The sequence below is a fragment of the Carettochelys insculpta genome, chromosome 5, assembly GCF_033958435.1.
Source record: "Carettochelys insculpta isolate YL-2023 chromosome 5, ASM3395843v1, whole genome shotgun sequence".
NCBI classification, from domain to species: domain Eukaryota; kingdom Metazoa; phylum Chordata; order Testudines; family Carettochelyidae; genus Carettochelys; species Carettochelys insculpta.
This window is the reverse complement of record NC_134141.1, coordinates 106,676,622-106,695,645: the sequence shown is the minus strand read 5'-3', so window position 1 is coordinate 106,695,645 and position 19,024 is coordinate 106,676,622. Positions and strand designations below refer to the sequence as shown.

Here is a 19,024-nt window from a genome sequence, read left to right as displayed (position 1 = left end):
ATGATAACTTAAAATACAATGAAATCAAATGGTCTGGGCTGGTAGCCTTTGAAATAATTTTGAAAACTGTTTCCCCTGATAAATATATAGTCCAATGAAGTTTTAGGAAAGGAAACATACAAACATACCCAATACCTTACACATGCCATTAATACAGATATCTCGAGCGTTGCTTCCTTCATAGCAAGGAGTACCATCACTAACTGCATCCAGCATTTTCTCTGAAAACTGGCCATCTATGGGGCGGCAGTGGAGTTCACAAGGATTAGCTGAAGAAAAATAAGACAATAACATTTTCTTGCTGTAGGAAATACAGTATGCAATAACCATAAAGTAAAACATGCAAAATTCTGGTAATCTGTGGTACCTCAAGGAATTTGGAAGATGAAGCAGAATCTCCCACATTTCAAAAATGTATTACAATCAGATACAGGATTGAAAATATTTAAAATGAATTTAAAATTCATGAAAAATATTCAATTGACAGTCCCACTGCTGAACAGTGAGTAATGTTCTTCATAGCTGATCTAAGGCACCAGTCAAGAAAGCTTCAGCTTCCAGACATTGAGTTGTGCTATATCTGCTTGATTGAAGAGCCCATTATTAAATAGCTGTTTCCCACAGATACTTACATACTGTGATCAAGTCATCCCTTAATCTCTCTCTATTATGCTATACAGATTGCGTTCCTTGAGTCTATCACCCTAAGATAGTGGTGGACAATCTGCCGTCTGTGGGCAGCTCACCTGAATAAGCAGCTGGCAGGTCACCAGACAGGTTGCTTACTTTGTGTCTGCAGCTTCCATTGGCTACGCCATTCCTTAACCTGAGAGGTTGCAGGTTGTTTACCGCTGCCACTGCTGTCAGATATAACTTCTAATGTTATAATCATCCTTTTGGCTCTTCTTGGAATGCTCTGACATTTATAATATTTCATGTGGGTACCAGAACTGGATGCAGTATTCCAGCTGCCACTGCACCAGTGCCAAATACAGGTAATAATCTCTTTATGCTACTCCCCCTGTAGATACATCTCTGGATCATGCTAGTGCAACACTATTGCCTAGAGGGCTAAGAGCTGTGCTGGATTGGAACTTCAAATCTACAACTGACATCCCGATCTAGTCCTTTATGCAGTTTATTATTCAGCTGACTAGACACTCATCTCTACTGAATGAGGGCCTGAACCAAAGCCTAATGAAATCATGGACAATCCTTCGTGTGATTTAAATGTGGTATTGAAGCCACACCTTTCTTTTACCATTGTATTGTTGTGACTCATCTTTCTTTCCCACCTCACTATTTTGTTGCACCTTCACTGGGTAACATATGCAGCTATATTCACACTTGGCAGGGCAGGGCCCTTGTGCCTTTACGTGTAATGTGATCAGTGCAATTTTTGGTACTATTTAAGAACAAACAAAAATGATAAAGGAGCAGGAGGGTAGCTCAGTCTCTGTTGACGCCTGAGTAGCCTGATCAGTCTGTTCAGCTCCGTGTAGCCAGGTCCACCAATGGGTGAGTGGAGCCAGGGAGGGGATGACAGAGGAGGCAATTGCCCTGCAGCCTATTGCTCTGGGGCCTGGCAATTCAAAAGGGCCTGGGGCTCTTCATTGCTGTCACCACTACTGCTGCAGCAGCAGCGGCAGCGGCAGCTAAAGCCCCTGGCCCTTGAAATTGCCACCAGAGCCCCAGGCAGTTCTGAAGGACTGACAAGGGGAGGCTAACACCAGCCCCACCTCTTCTGCTCAAGACCCTGCCCCTTCCATGAGTGTTGAGCCAGACAACCCCCACCCCCACACCTTAGCCAATGGCCTACATTTCTGTAGCCCCCACCCCTGTTCCTCCTATGTGTAGCACACACACACACACACACACACACACACAAAACGTCCCTTTCCCTAAAGAACTGTAAGGTCCTAGTCTTACAAAGACTCAACTTGGAGCATTGACGAAGTCCCACTCAAGTCAATACAGTTTTTGGAGAACTGGGATCTCAAAGAAAATCAGAGAGAAAATTCTGAGAAACACTTCATTTGCGGCTAACTGTATGCTACTGTAAAAGCTGACTTCTTTAAGAGGCACTTGAGTGAAAAGAAGGCGGTGGCTTGGCAAAGTGGGCTAAGGGGAGCAATCCAGTTATAATGGGCGGCATGGAGACAGGAGTGTGCGGAGGATGGATGAAACAGGGCTTTGAAACTGGCATCATTCAAGGAGATAAGTGGCAGGAGCTGAGGTCTGAGATGTAGTTGGGGTGGAATTATGTAAGGCTTTGAAGGCTAGGATGAAAAAATTAATCATTTCATCTTTATCAAGTCTGTGAAGTTTGCTAACTGGGCAATCAAACAACCTTCATTTGATAGTGTTTTTCAGATATACAAAAGATGTATGATTATTTCATTTAAATTTGTGTAGGAGCTTTCTGCCTGCTGTGGTTAATTTCAGTATCTGGTGCTATGATTGATTTAGTATTTATTCCTGCTAACCTCAAATGCACCATTTTTCAACAAAAAGCATCCTTTTTTTCCCCCTTTTTTGAAGGAAACAAGGATTCTGCAATTCCACCACGTCTTTGTCGCCTTCTCTAAATTGATTCTGCTTGGCCTGGATATTTTGCAAAATCCTTTATTCTACTTCCAAGCAGTTCTTAAGCTGTAGAACACAAGTTTGAGTTTCCAGTGCCGAAGTGTATGGAATTGTGTAAAAACCACCATGGTGTCTAATTTCATTTCTGGAAGCACTGAGCATGAAAGAAGAGCACAGCGGCAACTGCTGAAAAATGAAACAACCCTATCAGGCATGAACAGAAATATTGTGTTTCCCACTGAACTTCACTGAAAATAAGAGTCGTTCCCACTCCTACCCCACAGCGTCAATTCATTATTCACCAGACAGGTGCATTAACTCCAGTACTGTGATGTTTAAGTATTAGGCTTTGGTCTTTTGAATACAGATACAAGTCACTACGGGATGGACCACTGTAGCTATTGGAAAAACTATTATTCCAGCCACCTCACTAGCCACTTGTTTTCCAGATTATTTTGTATATTATTGTAGCGTTCACAGGCCCTAACTGAGATCTGTGCTAAGCTCTGTACAGAGACTTCATAAAAGATAATAACTGTCCAAAAGAACTTATAAGTAGCCAGGAAGTACTATTATCCTCCTTTTGTAGATGGGAAATGGAGGCAGAAAAAGACTAAAAGACTGCTCAGGTCACACAGAAAGTACACAGAGAAGCCAGATATTGAACCAACATTTTCTCAAGGCTCTATCCACTGATTTAGCCAAAAGATCATCTTTTTTGATCAGTAAGACCATGAGCATTGTTCAAAAGAGCATTTTTGTTCAAAGCAATTTTTTACCCAGTGGAACTGCATGAATTAACAACGAAACTTTGCCAAAAAAGCCGCCATTTTAAATATTGACAGGATGAAATCTACAGAGATTCCTGTAATCCCAAATATTCACAGAATAACAGATATGATCCTGAAACATAGATCTCAGTTTTCCAAAGTACCTTTCCAGGGACTTTGTCGAAATTTTGCCAACAGGCCTTAAATCAGGCCTTATATTCCCTCAAACTAAATGGCTATGGTTACACTGACCTGAACCCCTGGCAGCAGTATGCAAATTGGCAGCCTCAAAAATGCAAATGGCACTCATTTGCATATTTGCTCATTGGCAGACACTGCCACTGGCACAAAAGCTGTGTAAACATGGTTCTGCCAGCAAAATCCCCACTTTGTCAGCAGCCTCTTATGCCTGATTTTTTCCAGGCATAAGAGGCTGCTAGCAAAGCGGGGTGGTTTCACCAGCAGAACCATGTTTACACAGCTTTTGTTGTGCCAGCAGCAGCGTCTACCAGTGAGTGAATATGCAAATGAGTGGTCATTTGCATTTTCAAGGCTGCCAATTTGCATACTGCTACCAGCAGTTCAGGTCAGTGTACCCATAGGCAGTGGGAATGAGACTTAAGTCCATAATACAGAGGCAGAATGAATGCAATGGAATTCCAAGTACAGTAAACCCTAACTATAGCAGATCCTGTTTTACTGGACATCAGTAATGTCCGCTAGCCTCCTCACCAAGGAAAGTAAAGTACAGTACTGTGCTCCATAGTACTGAAAATGGTGAATCACCACAGACACCACTGGTCCCCCCACGGCTGAGACCACCACAGCCTAGGGGCCCCTGGCTGTGGCTGGGATCACCACTGTGGTCCCAGCCAAGGGTGGGGGGGGTGGGGACACAGTGGCAGCAGAGGCTCATAGCCAGAGGAGCTGCCACGCTCTTCCCTGAGCATGGGTGGGTTGAAGCTTAAGGGGCTGCTGCGCTCAGGGCAGAGCTGGGGGTGGCTGGGAGCCAGAGGACCAAACCATTGGAGTAAACCCGCTGATATAGTGGACTTTCCATTTCAATGGACACATGTTCCCCCCACATTAGTCTGTTGTATTGAGCATTTACTGTAATGGAATCTCTTGAGGAAAATATCTATTCAACAGCATTTCATTAACAATGAATCAAAAGACAAGTCCTATCAAAATATTAAGTCTATACGCAGAAGAGAAGCAGCAAGTACCAAGAACTATAAAACAGAGGGTCCAATTATTCCCTTTCATATAGGAAACAAACAGAAAAGGTGGTCCCTGTGACAGTAAAACTGCAAAAAATGGTCTGAGTCGCTTTAGGGGAGATATGGTTTTTCCATCCTCAGACTCTGTGGATCTCTGGAAATGAGAAGGAATGAGCAGTCTGCGGGGAGGTTCTGCTTTCACTCCTGTAGTAGGGCATCCCATGCCACCTTAGCTCCATGATTGGGTGTCATTTGGAGACAAACTATGACAACAATGGTGTTTCTCTGGATGCAATCATGGCTTATTACATAAGGACTATGCAAAATCTCAGCAGGAATCTCAAAATTTGGCTCTGTGGCCAAATGGCAAGTATGTACAAACGGGAATCCCTGCTCAGTCACTGTAAACTGAACAGCTTGAAACTAATCAAATGGGAACACAAAGTCTTCCTCAAAAAACAAATTTCCAGCAGTATTTACTCTATTAATTTACATCAAAGTACACCTACAATCTTGAGGTGTAGATCTACCCAAGCGGGAAATTATATGTGCTTGTTCTGATCACATCAGTATAAAAAAAATCAAAGTGCATTTGTGGTGGCACAAGCGTGGAACGGGCCAGCCACCTGAGGGTGCAGATGTGATGGTACACAGGACAGCTAGTCTGTTCCAGTCTCTCAAGGGCTCTACTTCTATTCTGAGTGCACTAGTTTGATCAAAGATAGCATGAGTGTGTCTACTTGAGCAGGAAATTATATCTCCAGGGTAGACCAAACCCTTTTATAAAGAAGGATACACTCTCAACTGATTAACTTAACAAAAAGCAGTCAAGTAGCACTTTAAAGACTAGCAAAATGGTTTATTAGGTGAGCTTTTGTGGGACAGACCCACTTCTTCAGACCATAGCCAGACCAGAACAGACTCAATATTTAAGGCACAGAGAACTAAAAACAGTAAGCAAGGAGGACAAATCAGAAAAAGATAATCAAGGTGAAAAAAAAAAAAAAATCAGAGAGTGGAGGGGTGGGAAGGTCAAGAATTAGACTGAATTTAAATTTAAATTAAATAGGATAGAATTTAGAGAACTAGTCTTTAAAGTGCTAGGTTTAAATCGTGATGGGAACTTTGAGTCACTATAGGGGCTTGTCTGCATACTTGGCTCAATCTAATTCTTGATCTTCCCCCCCACCCCTCCACTCTGATTTGCTCACCTTGATTATCTTTTTCTGATTTGTCCTCCTTGCTTACTGTTTTTGGTTCTCTGTGCCTTAAATATTGAGTCTGTTCTGGCTATGGTCTGAAGAAGTGGGTCTGTCCCACGAAAGCTCACCTAATAAGCCATTTTGCTAGTCTTTAAAGTGCTACTTGACTGCTTTTTGTTTTGATAGTGTATAGACTAGCACGGCTTCCTCTTTGTTACTGATTAAGTTGGTGTTTGACTAATGTATGCTGCTGCCCAAAGACAGGATGGCAATATTTTTTCTTACAACACAAGGAGTGACTCTGCATTTCTGTTGAAATCTTGGCCCTGCTGAAGGACCAGGATTTGGCCAAAGAACAGCTGTAGCAGGAAAAAAAATAAAAAACAACCCCTCCCTCCTCCTACAAATACCCTCATTATCAGAAGGGGGCAACAAGAGAAATAGTAAGGCGGCAAGCAGGTGTTTTATAACATCAAGCAATCCCTGGAATGTGAGTTCCTGCCTGATTTCAAACTAATGGCAATAGAAGGTTCTGACAGCTCAGCTCCAGAGAACATAGCTATACAGATCTGATACGAGAAACAGATATATTGCCTTCTGATGACATATGAGAGCCATCACAGTTTAGTTATGTAACCCCTATCCTCCAATATATGAGAGGAGGATAAATAGTGGGTGAGCCCATCACTGTCATGGACGGATTGAATATAATGTATGCAAATAAGACTATTTCTCTTTCTGTATTATTTCTCTGAGTTATTCCATAAACTCAGCATAAGCCCTACATTGAAATACGGTTCTCCAAGAAACTAGCAGATCTAGATAAGCTTAACTGTACTCCCCTGAAGAAAATAAAGTAATAAAGCGAGTAAACCTGCATGTCACTCCCTTATCACAGCTAGGTCAATTTAATACCATAAAGATAAACATTTTATGCTGGTTTAATTACCTCTGTCACAGTAGCATTAGTCCGCCAGTTTCAAAGAGAACTGTCTGTGGAAAATGACTACAGGGGGTCCTCGATATACGTCAGGGATAGGGACTGTAAAGTTATGACTTAAGCAAAATGTATAATGACGAGTTTTCCCACATAAGAAATAAAGTAGAGAGGGACAGGGACCATAAAAGCATAAATTTTGCCTATGTAACCATTTAAATCCTAATGTACCACTCACTAACCATACTGTACATTTAAAGCATTTTAAGCAACATTTAAGCAAATGATCCTAATCAAAAATAAATTTTTAAACCATTTTTATCCTATGTGCAGTTTTTTACTTGCTGTTACCATATGTTCATCACCTGCACTATTACTGGAACTTTGTTTTGAACTCACTATTGCATGGATGCAAAGGATACACTGTACTCTGATATAAAATGGTAAAGTCATTGACGTACATGCTAAGCACCAGCCATGCACAATGCCAGATCAATGAATGAGGCAGAGGAGAGTTGCAGAGGATGCTGGGAGGGAATGCTAATTTTTCCTCTTCTAAATGACATAACGACTTAAGCGCAAGGAATTTTTACGTTGTGTTCCTCAAAGTTTTAATGGAGGCAAGTGCAAAACAATGTATATCGGAGCAACATATATTGAGGACTGAATGTAAGACATTTTCTTTAGTGTAGGGCCAGATATTTCTGTATTTGTGCTTCTTTTGTTACATAATGCTGGAGAAACTAACTGCAGATCCAGTATTAAGAGAAGCACCTCTGTTGGGTTTCTTGTTGCTCTTCAAACCTTGTGTAACCACCCATAGGCAGACTTGAATCTGGGACCTCTGGAGCTTAGTGCAGGAGCCTCTGCAATTTGAGCTAAAAGGCAGCAGGATCTCAGCTAAAGCTCAAGAGGAGGCTCTCCCTGTGCAAGTGGTCTCAGTGCCATTGTATAGGACAGTAAACCACACCCCTAGGCCTGTGGGTTACATACTTCCCTTAGCTGAGGAAGTGCACCCCGGGCTTCAGAGACTCAGCTAAAACCCCAGACAAGCTCCCACTTGTAACCGCCAAAAGGCAGGCTCAAACCTGGGACCTCTGGAGCTTAGTGCAAGAGCCTCTACAATGTGAGACAACAGCTGCCTTTTAGCTCAAACCATAGGCTATTGCACTAGGCTCCAGAGGTCACAAGTTCAAGTCCATGTGTGGGCAGTTACACGTGGAATAGAATCATCTGAAGATCCAGCAGCCAGGAAGGCGGCTCTGCAATGCTCTGTGGAGAGTGAAGGGCATGACAAGGCACCAAAGATGGCATGGCCATCCACTGCAACCTAGGAAGTCCCAGCCGTGATGACTTTTTGTACCGCTGGAACCAGGCTTCTGAGGTCAAGGGAGTGGAACTGCCCCCTGCAACGGCTTTTCCACTTTAAACATTCTCCGGCACAGATTCTTTGCACATTATCACTTCCGTCTACCTCAAGGTCCTAGGGCGATGGCGGAGGGGCAAAGTGACAGGTGGAGGTGACCACTGGAAGTCATAGCTCCGAACCTGCACGTAGGCGGCCTGTGGACTTAAGTCGCTTGACTCTGACCCTGGGACGATAGAGGAGTTCGGCAGCATCCCAGGTGACTGAGCAGGCCTTTTTAGGAACAGCACTGCTCACCTTCAAAATGAGGAAGGGGACAAGAAAAGGTGTCCCAAAAATTGCTTGTCCCAACCAAAATGGCCACAGCTGGCAGTTTTACCCTCAGAGGTCAAAAAACAGCAAAAAGAAAGATGATAGTTGCAGCATGGAACGTTCGCACCCTCTTGGACAGGGAGAATGCTATGACGCCTGACAGAAGAACGGCCCTCATAGCAAGAGAGCTGGCATGTTATAACATTGACATAGCCACCCTGAGTGAGACCAGACTGGCAGAAGAAGGCTCCATCTGCGAACCAAAAGGAGGTTACACCTTATTCCAGAAAAGCAGGCCAAAAAATGAACACAGATCCACGGAGTGGGACTTGCCATCAAGGCATCACTTCTCCACCAGCTTCCTGACTTACCAAACTGCATCAGTGAGCATCTGATCAAGCTCTGCTTCCCCCTCAACACCTCTCACCACATTACAGTCATCAGTGCTTAAGCCATCGCTGCTAGTCAGCATGGGGAAGCAGAAGAAAGTTTCTATGAGGACCTTGACCATGTTGTGAAAGCAACTCCTCCTAGTGACAGGCTTTTCCTGTTGGGTGACCTCAGCGCCAGGGTAGGCAAGGACTGTAGGACTTAGACAGGGGTACTGGGCATCATAGTGTTGGTAACATGAATGTCAATGGCCACCTTCTGGTGAGCTTGTGTGCAGAAAATGACCTGACGATTACCAACACTCTCTTCAAGCAAGCCGATAAATACAAAGACCATATGGACGCACCCAAGATCAAAACAGTGGCACCTGACTGACTATGTCAGCAGTCGCAGGTGGGACATTTGAGATGTTAAGATCACCAGGGCCATGTGGGGAGCTGAGTGCTGGACTGATCATAGACTCGTCAGATCAGTCCTTATGCTGTACACCACACCACTGCACCGCAAGAAACTCAAGGTTGTCAGACCCTCCTTCAACATCACGAATCTGCAACATACTGGTCATTGTGAGAAATTTGCAGCCTGCCTTGAAGTGCTGATGTCCCATGGACCTCTGACTGGAGACCCAACACAAAAGTGGGGCCAGCTCAAAACCCTGGTGATGGAGTCAGCCAAGTCATCACTAGGACAGAAAAAGAGAGTTCATCAAGACTGGTTTGATGAAAATGATGAAGCCATCATGAAGATCTTAGAGGAAAAAACAGAACACGTTTCTGCTATTGTAAAACTGTCAGTCCTCAATCTCCAAATGTGATCGTTTCAAACACCTTCAGAGCCAGGTGCAAATGCCACTTCGCAAAATGCAAGATGAGTAGTGGGAGAGTAAAGCTGATGAAGTCCAATAGTACGCTGGCATCAAGAATTCCAGGATGTTCTTCAGTGCTATCAAAGCTATATGTGGACCTTCAAAGCCAAGTACTACACCTCTCCTGTCTGCAGATGGCATGAACCTTCTGAGGGAGAAGAACAGCACCAACAATAGGTGGAGAGAGCACTTCAGCAACCTTCTCAACAGACCCTCCATTGTTGACCCTGTGGCTCTAGACTAGATCCCTCAGAAACTCACAATAGACAGTCTTGACCTGCCCCCTACAATGGATGAGGTCAAAAAGGCAATCAGCCAGACCAGCTCTGGCAAAGTCCCTGGGATGGACGGTATCCCTGCTGAAATTTTCAAAGCGGCAGGACCAGTGTCACTTGAAGCCTTTCACAACATCAGGATCAGCATCTGGGAAGAAAAAGATATGCCCGAAGACTTTAAGGATGCCACAATCATCTCACTCTTCAAGAACAAGGGCGACAAAGCTGACTGTGGAAATTACCAGGGTATCTCCCTTCTCTGTACTGCTGGGAAGATCTTGGCTTGAGTCATCGTCAACCATCTGATCACCAGCATCTCAGAGGAGAACCTACCAGAGGCACACTGTGGTTTTCGCCCAGGCCGCAGCACCATTGACATGATCTTTTCTGTTCGTCAGGTGCAGGAAAAGTACATAGCATACAGATCCAAGTTCTGGTCTGTCTTTATAGACCTGACCAAGGCATTTGACACCATCAACAGAGAAGCCCTGTGGATTACCCCATCAAAACTTGGCTGCCTGACAAGATTCATTATGCCTCTTCCACAATGACATGATTGGCTTTGTTCTTTCAAATGGCGAGTCCTCAGATCCACTTGAGATATCCAAGGGTGTGAAGCAAGGGTGCGTGCTGGCCCCAGTGTTATTCAGCCTCTTTTTCATGTGCGTCCTCAGCCATGCAGTTAGGGACCTGGACCATGAAGTCTACATAAAATACAAACTTGATGGGTCACTTTTCGACCTTTGTCGTCTGAATGCTAAAACCAAGATGCTTGAGAGGCTCATCCTTGAAGCCCTTTCTGCTGACAACTGTGCACTTACGGCACACAAGGAATCTGATCTCCAGCTCATCGTCAACAAGTTTGCCGATGCCACTCGCCTCTTTGGTTTGACCATCAGCCTAGAAAAGACTGAGGTACTGTTTCAACCTGTTCCAGGATCTGCTGTTCTCCCTGCTTCAATCTTTACTGAAGGAACAGACTTAACAGTAGAGGAGTTCAAGTACCTTGGCATCGTGATAGCCAATGATGGCTCCCTTGACAAAGAAATCAATGCCAGAATCTGCCAGGACAGCCGGGCACTAGGACATTCAAGAGCGCAAGTGTTGAATTAGCATAATACCTGACAGTCCACTAAACTGAACGTGTACAAGGCTGTAGTCCTGACCAGTCTCCTGTATGGCTGTGAAACTTGGACCGTGTACAGAAGACATAAAACTGCTGGAGCACTTCCACACACACAGCCTGAGGTCAATACTGCACATTCAATGGCAGGACAGAGTTACAAACCTGGAAGTCCTGGACAGAGCAGGAACCCCAAGCATCGAAGCCATAATTCTGAAGGCCCAGCTTCCCTGGACAGGGCATGTCATACAAATGGAAGAGTCAAGAATCCCTAAGCAACTCCTCTACGGTGAACTCTCCCAGGGCAAAAGGAATCAAGGTAGGCCTTGCAAGAGATATAAAGACTGCGTGAAGGCCAACATTGCTCATGCTGGTTTAATACCAGATGAGCTAGAGCAAAATGCAAGAGACCAAACAGGCTGGCATGCTCTCGTACGACACACGTATGACAACTTTAAAGAGCAGCAACGCGTACGCCTCATTGATGCTCATGAGAGGAAGAAAGCAACAGCAGCAACCGCACCAGCAGAGCCAGGACAATTCTCTGGCCCTCACTGTGAACGCCCATGCCGTTCAAAGCTTGGACTCCTCAGCCATATGCAAGTCCACAATTGATAAGCCTGTGCAAGCTCAAGATGTCATCATCGGACATGACTGACTATCTACTACTACTAGAATCACTTGAGTGCAGAACTGAAGGCAGCCAAGTATGAATTTTCTCACATAAAGATGAAAACATAAGACTACTGAACACTTTAACTGCTAGGCAGCTCTATGCTCTCTGTACACAGTAAGCAACCTGACACTTTTCAAATCCAGTCTCTAGACCTCTTTCTTCCTCATGGCCTATGCCCTCCAACGCCCTCATCAACACACTCAGGCCACAATTTTCATACTAGACAACCTAAAGTCTGTCATCCACTACTTGTTTTTCAGAGATGCTGAACCCCCACCCAACCCGCTGAAGTCAACAACAGCTAATGCAGCTTAGTGCCTTTGAAAATCAGGTTACTGTGGGTTCTGTTCCTAACTATCCATTTGGAAGTCCAATTTTAGGCACCCAAATTGGAAAATTTTGGTCTAAAATCCTCTCCCAAGGGCTATTCATTTGCTCCAGGCTCAGTTATTCTTCCTGAAATTTATCCATTGTATTTTTTCTCGCTTCTGCCTAAGGCCAGCTAGAGAGGCTACTGCCACAGAATTAATCTGTGTCATACAGTACACACTTGCTACAGGGGGGTTTGCACTGATGACTGGAACAGAGTCTGAAGCAAGAAGTTTACAAGATCCCATTCAAAAATAAACCATACCATTATTTTCCTCCTCAGAAATCTAAGTAGTGAGCTTCATATTGTTCAATGTCTTGGTTCACAGTAACTCTTTATTTATAAGTGTATACCCACTAGACAGTTTAGTTCTGATCAGTTCTATTTGTAAACACTGTAGGCAAAATCCTCCCAAGTTGGAGTAGGACCCTGCAGGTGGAAGACAGACAGCAGCAAGGAACTGCCTCAGGGCCAGCAGCATTAGTCTGCTGGTGTCTATATTTCATTCACATGTTGTTTTCAGAGCAGCAGCAACGTTCAGTCCCATAACGTTTGCCCCTTCTTGCCCAGCTCTATGGGGCAGGAAAATCCATAAGTCAAGCACCCTTACATTACATTCCCTAGCTTCCTTCCTGACTCATGAAGGTAGCAGGTAGATTTTCTATCATCAATCCGTCTTTTCCGTTCCCCTCCAACTTCTGTCCTAAATGCCTATCCTTTCCTTCCTCACCTTCACTAACTTCCCTTCCTGCGATTCCCCACGCTTCCCACCTCAAACACCATCATTCAATTTAAAATCTGTGTGTGCTGAGTGGAGAGGGAAGCAAAATGATCTGGAACCATCAGGCTGTGCACAGCAGCCTTTGTAGCCATGGGTATTGCTGCCCTCTTCTTCTCCCCCTCCCCAAACATCTCAAATTCAATTACAACCTCTTTAAAGGAGAGTCTGTGCCTTCCTCTGAATTTGTATAAGCCTAGAACAAAAAGTACCCATTTCCATCTAGAACCTGTAGGCAATTATTATTATTCATCACAAGAAGAGTCTAGAAGCACTGAACTGTTTTCTTCCAGTTTTAAGGCCAAAATGGACCATTAGAATGACTTTATATCCCTGAAACATTTAAAATGCTTTCTTCAGGTTGAAGCCCAAAATAGATGACACCGAAATCCACAAAGATTCTGGCTTTGGATTTCATCTCACTGACAAAGTTGTTTCACAGAAAAGCATTTGGCTGCATTTAGTATTTGGGAAAACTTCATGCTGGGAAATGGCGACTTTTTCATCTAAGCTGTATATGTAAATAGGGAGCTTTGAAAATACTGGTTGATAAAACAATAAACCAAACTCTTAAGGACAATCCTCTGGCAGCCTCATTTTAGTCTGCTGTCAATTCCTTTGACATGAAACAACAAACCGAATTTGATTAGTTTCATAGTTCTGCAAGGGAAAGGTTAGGGATCAGACACTCATCTGGTGTAAATTGAGACAGTTCCTTAGATTTCAGTGAACCTACACCAATTTACACTAGGTGAGGAACTGGTCCAAAAAGCCCTGTAACTATTCCTTTGATTATAGTTTTATTTTGTTCTAGAACATGCAGTGATTTGGAAGATAAGTAACTAGTGACCTGCCTCACCACCTACAGAAAGGGGAGATTGTTTTGTGCATTGCTTAAGGGTGTTTACCAGTTCTCCTGTGGTTTATGAAACAATTCTGAGTAATTTCCAGTATTTATTTCATGATTTGTGTGTGAAATCAGGTGAGAGAAAACAATGCATATAAAGTTTCCAGAGTATTTCTAGTACAGAATTCTCAAAGTTTTGCTTTTATAGTTGCTGTTACAGTGCCTGGTATGTGGCTCACAGCTGAGGGGCCAAACTCAAGTCAGATTGTTGTAAAACATGACGGACACCTCAAACTGGTGATAACAACAAGAAGTCTGGTTGCACCTTATAGTTTTATTGGAGCACAAGCTTTCATGGGTGGCCATACCAAGAGTTTTGATTTTCCATCTTAAATAGAGACACACATTTTGCGACTGCTTCTTCAGTTTCCTTGGTGCTGCTCTCCCAAAAATCATAAATTAAATGTAAGTGTCCACTGACCAGGTGTCAGTTCAGGAGTCGGGGGGAAAAAAAGCAAAGCTGGTAGATTCTTGGGGTACACTTCTGAACACATACAATCAGAAACAGAGCAATGTTTGCCCACAGGCCTGGTTATATACATTCTATACATAGCATCAAAGTTCAAGGGAATCTTCTCACAAGCCCATTAGGTTCTGAGTGGTAAGATGCAGTCTTACCTCACAAAATTTCCACAACTCCTGAAATATAACAGACTTAAGATTTGTACCCTGACCTGTTACAATATCTCTGGGAAAATCTACTTTGCTGAAAATAACAAACAGAGCTGCAGCCACCCTTTTACCTTCAATATTAGACAATGCTGTAGCCTTGGGTCCCAATAACTAAATCCACTACCACCGGTATATATTTCCTTCTATTTCTGGAAGGTCGAGGGGCAGGTTCCACAAAATCCACAGGAATTTTGGCAAATGCCTCACCAGTAATAGACAAAGGTTGTTGGGGGTGTACTCTCCCTGCTGTTTTAGGGATGAAGCCAGGGCATTGCAGCCCCCTGGCTAATCTAGTTCAATGCCCTTGCAGAGCTTTGTGGCCTAGTGGCCAGAGTCAGTAATTCTGTGCTCTCTCATGCTGTGCAGCCCAGCAGCCAGTCAACCTCTCTGCCTTCTCCTGCCAGGCTGGTGGTCTTACCAGGGCTGTTTGGCCTAACGGCCAGAAAGAGTGGGCTACCACCCAAAGGGAGGGTGACTGTTCTCTTTGTGGTCACTCAATAACTAGTAGAATGTCTTCATGTCACTCTGCGATCTATGAGTCTGTTGATGGCTGATCAGCCCGATTCTGGAGCAACAGGTCTTACCACAGAAGGGACAGGTGTTAGTAGCTGTTGGTAGGCAAGGGGCAATTTTTGCTGCTCTTGTCTCTTTCTCTGCCTCTCCTTGTCTGCACTGCAGAGGGACCTCTCAAATTGTGTCACCCCCTCACAGATGGCTGCCCACTCCTACTAACCATTACGTCACACAGCCCTGGGTGGTGACTAGGGTAGATGGAATGGACCCTCCCAACTCCACTGGGTCCCTGTCCAAGGCCTGTGGGTGACAAATGTATTCACCACTGGACCAGTGGAGTTCCAACCAAAACATGTTAATTTATTGCGTGGTTCTACAGCCAGGACTATGTGGAATTTTCCCTGGACTACTTCCTACCGTGTCTTCCAGTGGTGTGATCTCTGTGTCTCCTGGGTCTCTGGTGTGTGAAACTCGTAATAGTTCTCTCATCACCTGCCTGTCTGCCGGTAACCAAGTATCTGGCCGGATCCTAAAGAGCTTGGCCTCTGTGATCTCAGACTCCAGCAGCTCCCTGGCAAGATCCCGCAGCATACATCCTCACTCCTCAGAAGTCAGCCCAGACTGAGCTGTGCTAGACTTTTATACTGCTGTTCCAATTGTGGCCTGCCCAGCAGGAGTCAGGGGATGATAGCTTCCTCAGCCCACCCCATGGAGTTAGTCCTTCCTTGGCCTGTGTGGGGCGAGTACACCAGAGCACAGGTTCCTTACAATATCTTTTTAAGCCCTTACACTGCTGGCACAAGTTACCACTTCTATACTAACTTTTCACTGTTGGAAACATATGGGTCCAGTAAAAGTTTCACAGCAACTTGTCAGACATTTTCTCTGTTCCTAAATGATCAGAAAATGCCCCATCATGAGCTAATCGGAGAAAATCTCTTCTATACCTCTCAGGCACAACTATTTCCTTGTAAAATTCACCAGGAAGGTGCCTTTTCCCAAAAGGAACATCCCCAAATAAGACACCATTTTGAATAAATAAGAGAGACCTTTCCTTCCCAGGGAAGGGTCTGATCCTGTGTCACAATCCTAGTTTGTTCCAAAGTAATATCACTTGGCTAAGTTGATATAAAATCTTTCTACTTCACTTAAACCACAGAACAGTCTCTGGTACAAAAGAATCTGCAGCTAGCAAGCTGACATCCCAAGAAAATCTATAGCTTGGAAGATCTCCTCTCTGTCCCTCCTACACATAGGTAGGCAAAATCCCAGCTCACCTCACAGACAGCTGGCAAAAAAGAGGAATCAGGTACACACTAATTATGACATCCTCATTAGACATAGTTACAATGTTGTTTTATATGAAAATGTCAGCCAATACATGACACCAACCACATTATCATCCTTAATATTTTCCCACTTGTGGATTTTAGCTAAATGCACAGTCATTGAAAATTCAGCCAAAGCTAGCAAATGTATACTTCTGCCACGTGACTTATCTTCTCACACAACTTTCTTTAACCAAAAATAAGATGAGATGCGTTATTGTGTCACCTGGCACATTCAACTCTACTTACTTTTTTACACTCTTTGGCTGTGTCTACACTAGGGAAAAACTTTGAAATGGCCATGTTAGTGGCCGAATTGGAGAATACTAATGAGGCACTGAAATGAATATTCAGCGCCTTATTAGCATGCTGCAGCACTTCAAAGCTGTGTCTACACGTGCACGCTACTTTGAAGTAGCGGCACTAACTTCGAAATACCGCCCGTCGCGGCTACACGCGTCGGGCGCTATTTCGAAGTTAACTTCGACGTTAGGTGGCGAGACGTCGAAGTTGCTAACCTCATGAGGGGATCGGAATAGCGCCCTACTTCGACGTTCAACGTCGAAGTAGGGACCGTGTAGACGATCCGCGTCCCGCAACGTCGAAATTGCCGGGTCCTCCATGGTGGCCATCAGCTGGGGGGTTGAGAGATGCTCTCTCTCCAGCCCCTGCGGGGCTCTATGGTCACCGTGGGCAGCAGCCCTTAGCCCAGGGCTTCTGGCTGCTGCTGTGGCAGCTGGGGATCCATGCTGCAGGCACAGGGTCTGCAACCAGTTGTCGGCTCTGTGTATCTTGTGTTGTTTAGTGCAACTGTGTCTGGGAGGGGCCCTTTAAGGGAGCGGCTTGCTGTTGAGTCCGCCCTGTGACCCTGTCTGCAGCTGTGCCTGGCACCCTTATTTCGATGTGTTCTACTTTGGCGTGTAGACGTTCCCTCGCAGCGCCTATTTCGATGTGGTGCCGTGCAACTTCGAAGTTGAACGTCGACGTTGCCAGCCCTGGAGGACGTGTAGACGTTATTCATCGAAATAGCCTATTTCGATGTTGCTACATCGAAATAAGCTATTTCGATGTTGGCTTCACGTGTAGACGTAGCCCAAAAGTGTTGCATTTCGCTCACGCATGGATTTTGAAAAGGACCCCTGTTTAGATGAGCCACGCGCGAGCGAAACATGGCACTTTTGAAGTGCCATGGCCAGCAGCATGCTAATGAGGCACTGAATATTCATTTCAGGGCCTTATTAGTATTCTCCGATTTGGCCACTAGCATGGCCATTTTGAGGTTTTCCCCTAGCGTAGATGTAGCTTTAATGAATTGTTCACTATCATCACATGGCTCAGTTCTGATCTAATTTATGAGGCCATTTTCCTTTCCCGCAATCTCTTCTCTGGCTCATGCAATTGCTTTAGCACCTACACCAGTAGCATCAGCACTCTTGAAAGGGTTTGTGGGTGCAGATTATGAGGTGGTTTTAATCTGTGAATAATTTGGCTTTATATGGCCAGGAGTCCCATATTGATAGCAAAGGGAATTAGATCAGTTCTCCACTGGGTGTGCTCCTCTAGTGGTGTCTCACCACCATACCTTCTGCTCCAGACTTGCATTCCTCAAGGATTGCAGCATGCTCTAGAGGGTACAGACCTCTGGCCATGCCCTGCTTTGTTCTCCCCCATTGCAGCGGAACAGCAGTCTTCTGTCCAACCACTTGCCTTGGTGGTAACTGCAGCCTTTCCCTGGCCACTCCCCTCAGTAGCACATGGGTGTTGTCCCTATGTCTGGCAGTCACATACTGCCCTTCCTCCAATTCCTCTACTTCCCCAAGCTACTGCCTCACAGCAGCCCCCATCATCTCTTCTGCCTTTGTATTGAGGCCTCAGCCTGGCAATCATAAGCCTGGAGCTTCACCTGATCCTGCCCAGCACCTCTCTGTCCAGGGCATAGGCACTTACCTCAGTCCTTCAGGGATGCAGTTCTTCCTCCCTGGACTCCCAAAATGGAACTGATTCCTCTGCCCTGCAGTCCTCCTTACATATGGGTCTGCTCCTCATGATTGGCTGCTCCTTACAGTCCCTCTCTGATTGGCTGTCTACTGCACAGCACTCCCAGGGTTGCTTTTAACCCTTTCTCTACCAGTGGGGTAGGCACACCATCACAGCTCCCATAAGGTTTTAATAAAGTTAGTGTTAAGTTTATTCCTAAATCCGTCCTCCCTTGTATACACTGGAGATCATGTCCCTCTCAAGCCCCAGATTCAATACACTCATCAGCAATTTCTGCTGACATTAAAATTGCAGAAGGGTGTTTTTTGCCATAAATAGCTGCTTTGACATGACCAGGGATCACTGAAGCATAACAATAGCTTTTGCAAACCTGAATGTAACAGCTTATCAAAGCTGCCTTCCACATCCACCCCTATTTTTTCACACGACACAGCTTATGCAATGATTCACATGAGTTACACTGACAAACTTTTTAAGATTTCTAAGCTTTAAGCAATAAGACTCCAGGGTGATTTTAAATCTTTTCAGTACAGCTTCTTTACAGCTCCTATATACCTACCATCACCCTTCTTCATTTCACTAAATACCTGCCTGGCTTTTCCATGTAATTAATAAGATAGGCATCCAATTATTTTCTAAAACCCTGTAGATTTCAAACAGTCTCTCAAAGGTGGGTAGGAATTCCTCTGTACAATCAGACTGAGCAACTATTCTTTTTATGAGTCCAGGACATGTG

The 19,024-nt window shown here is 44.6% G+C and overlaps 1 protein-coding gene across 1 annotated transcript in view; it reads right to left on the bottom strand.

The window, feature by feature from the left end:
* ADAMTS12 (ADAM metallopeptidase with thrombospondin type 1 motif 12) overlaps positions 1-19,024 on the bottom strand; it is a 278,989-nt gene that overhangs the window by 85,491 nt on the left and 174,474 nt on the right. The window contains exon 13 of the mRNA XM_074995694.1: positions 136-269. Within this exon, the coding sequence (XP_074851795.1) occupies positions 136-269 (134 nt within the window). The remainder of the gene's footprint in view (positions 1-135; positions 270-19,024) is intronic.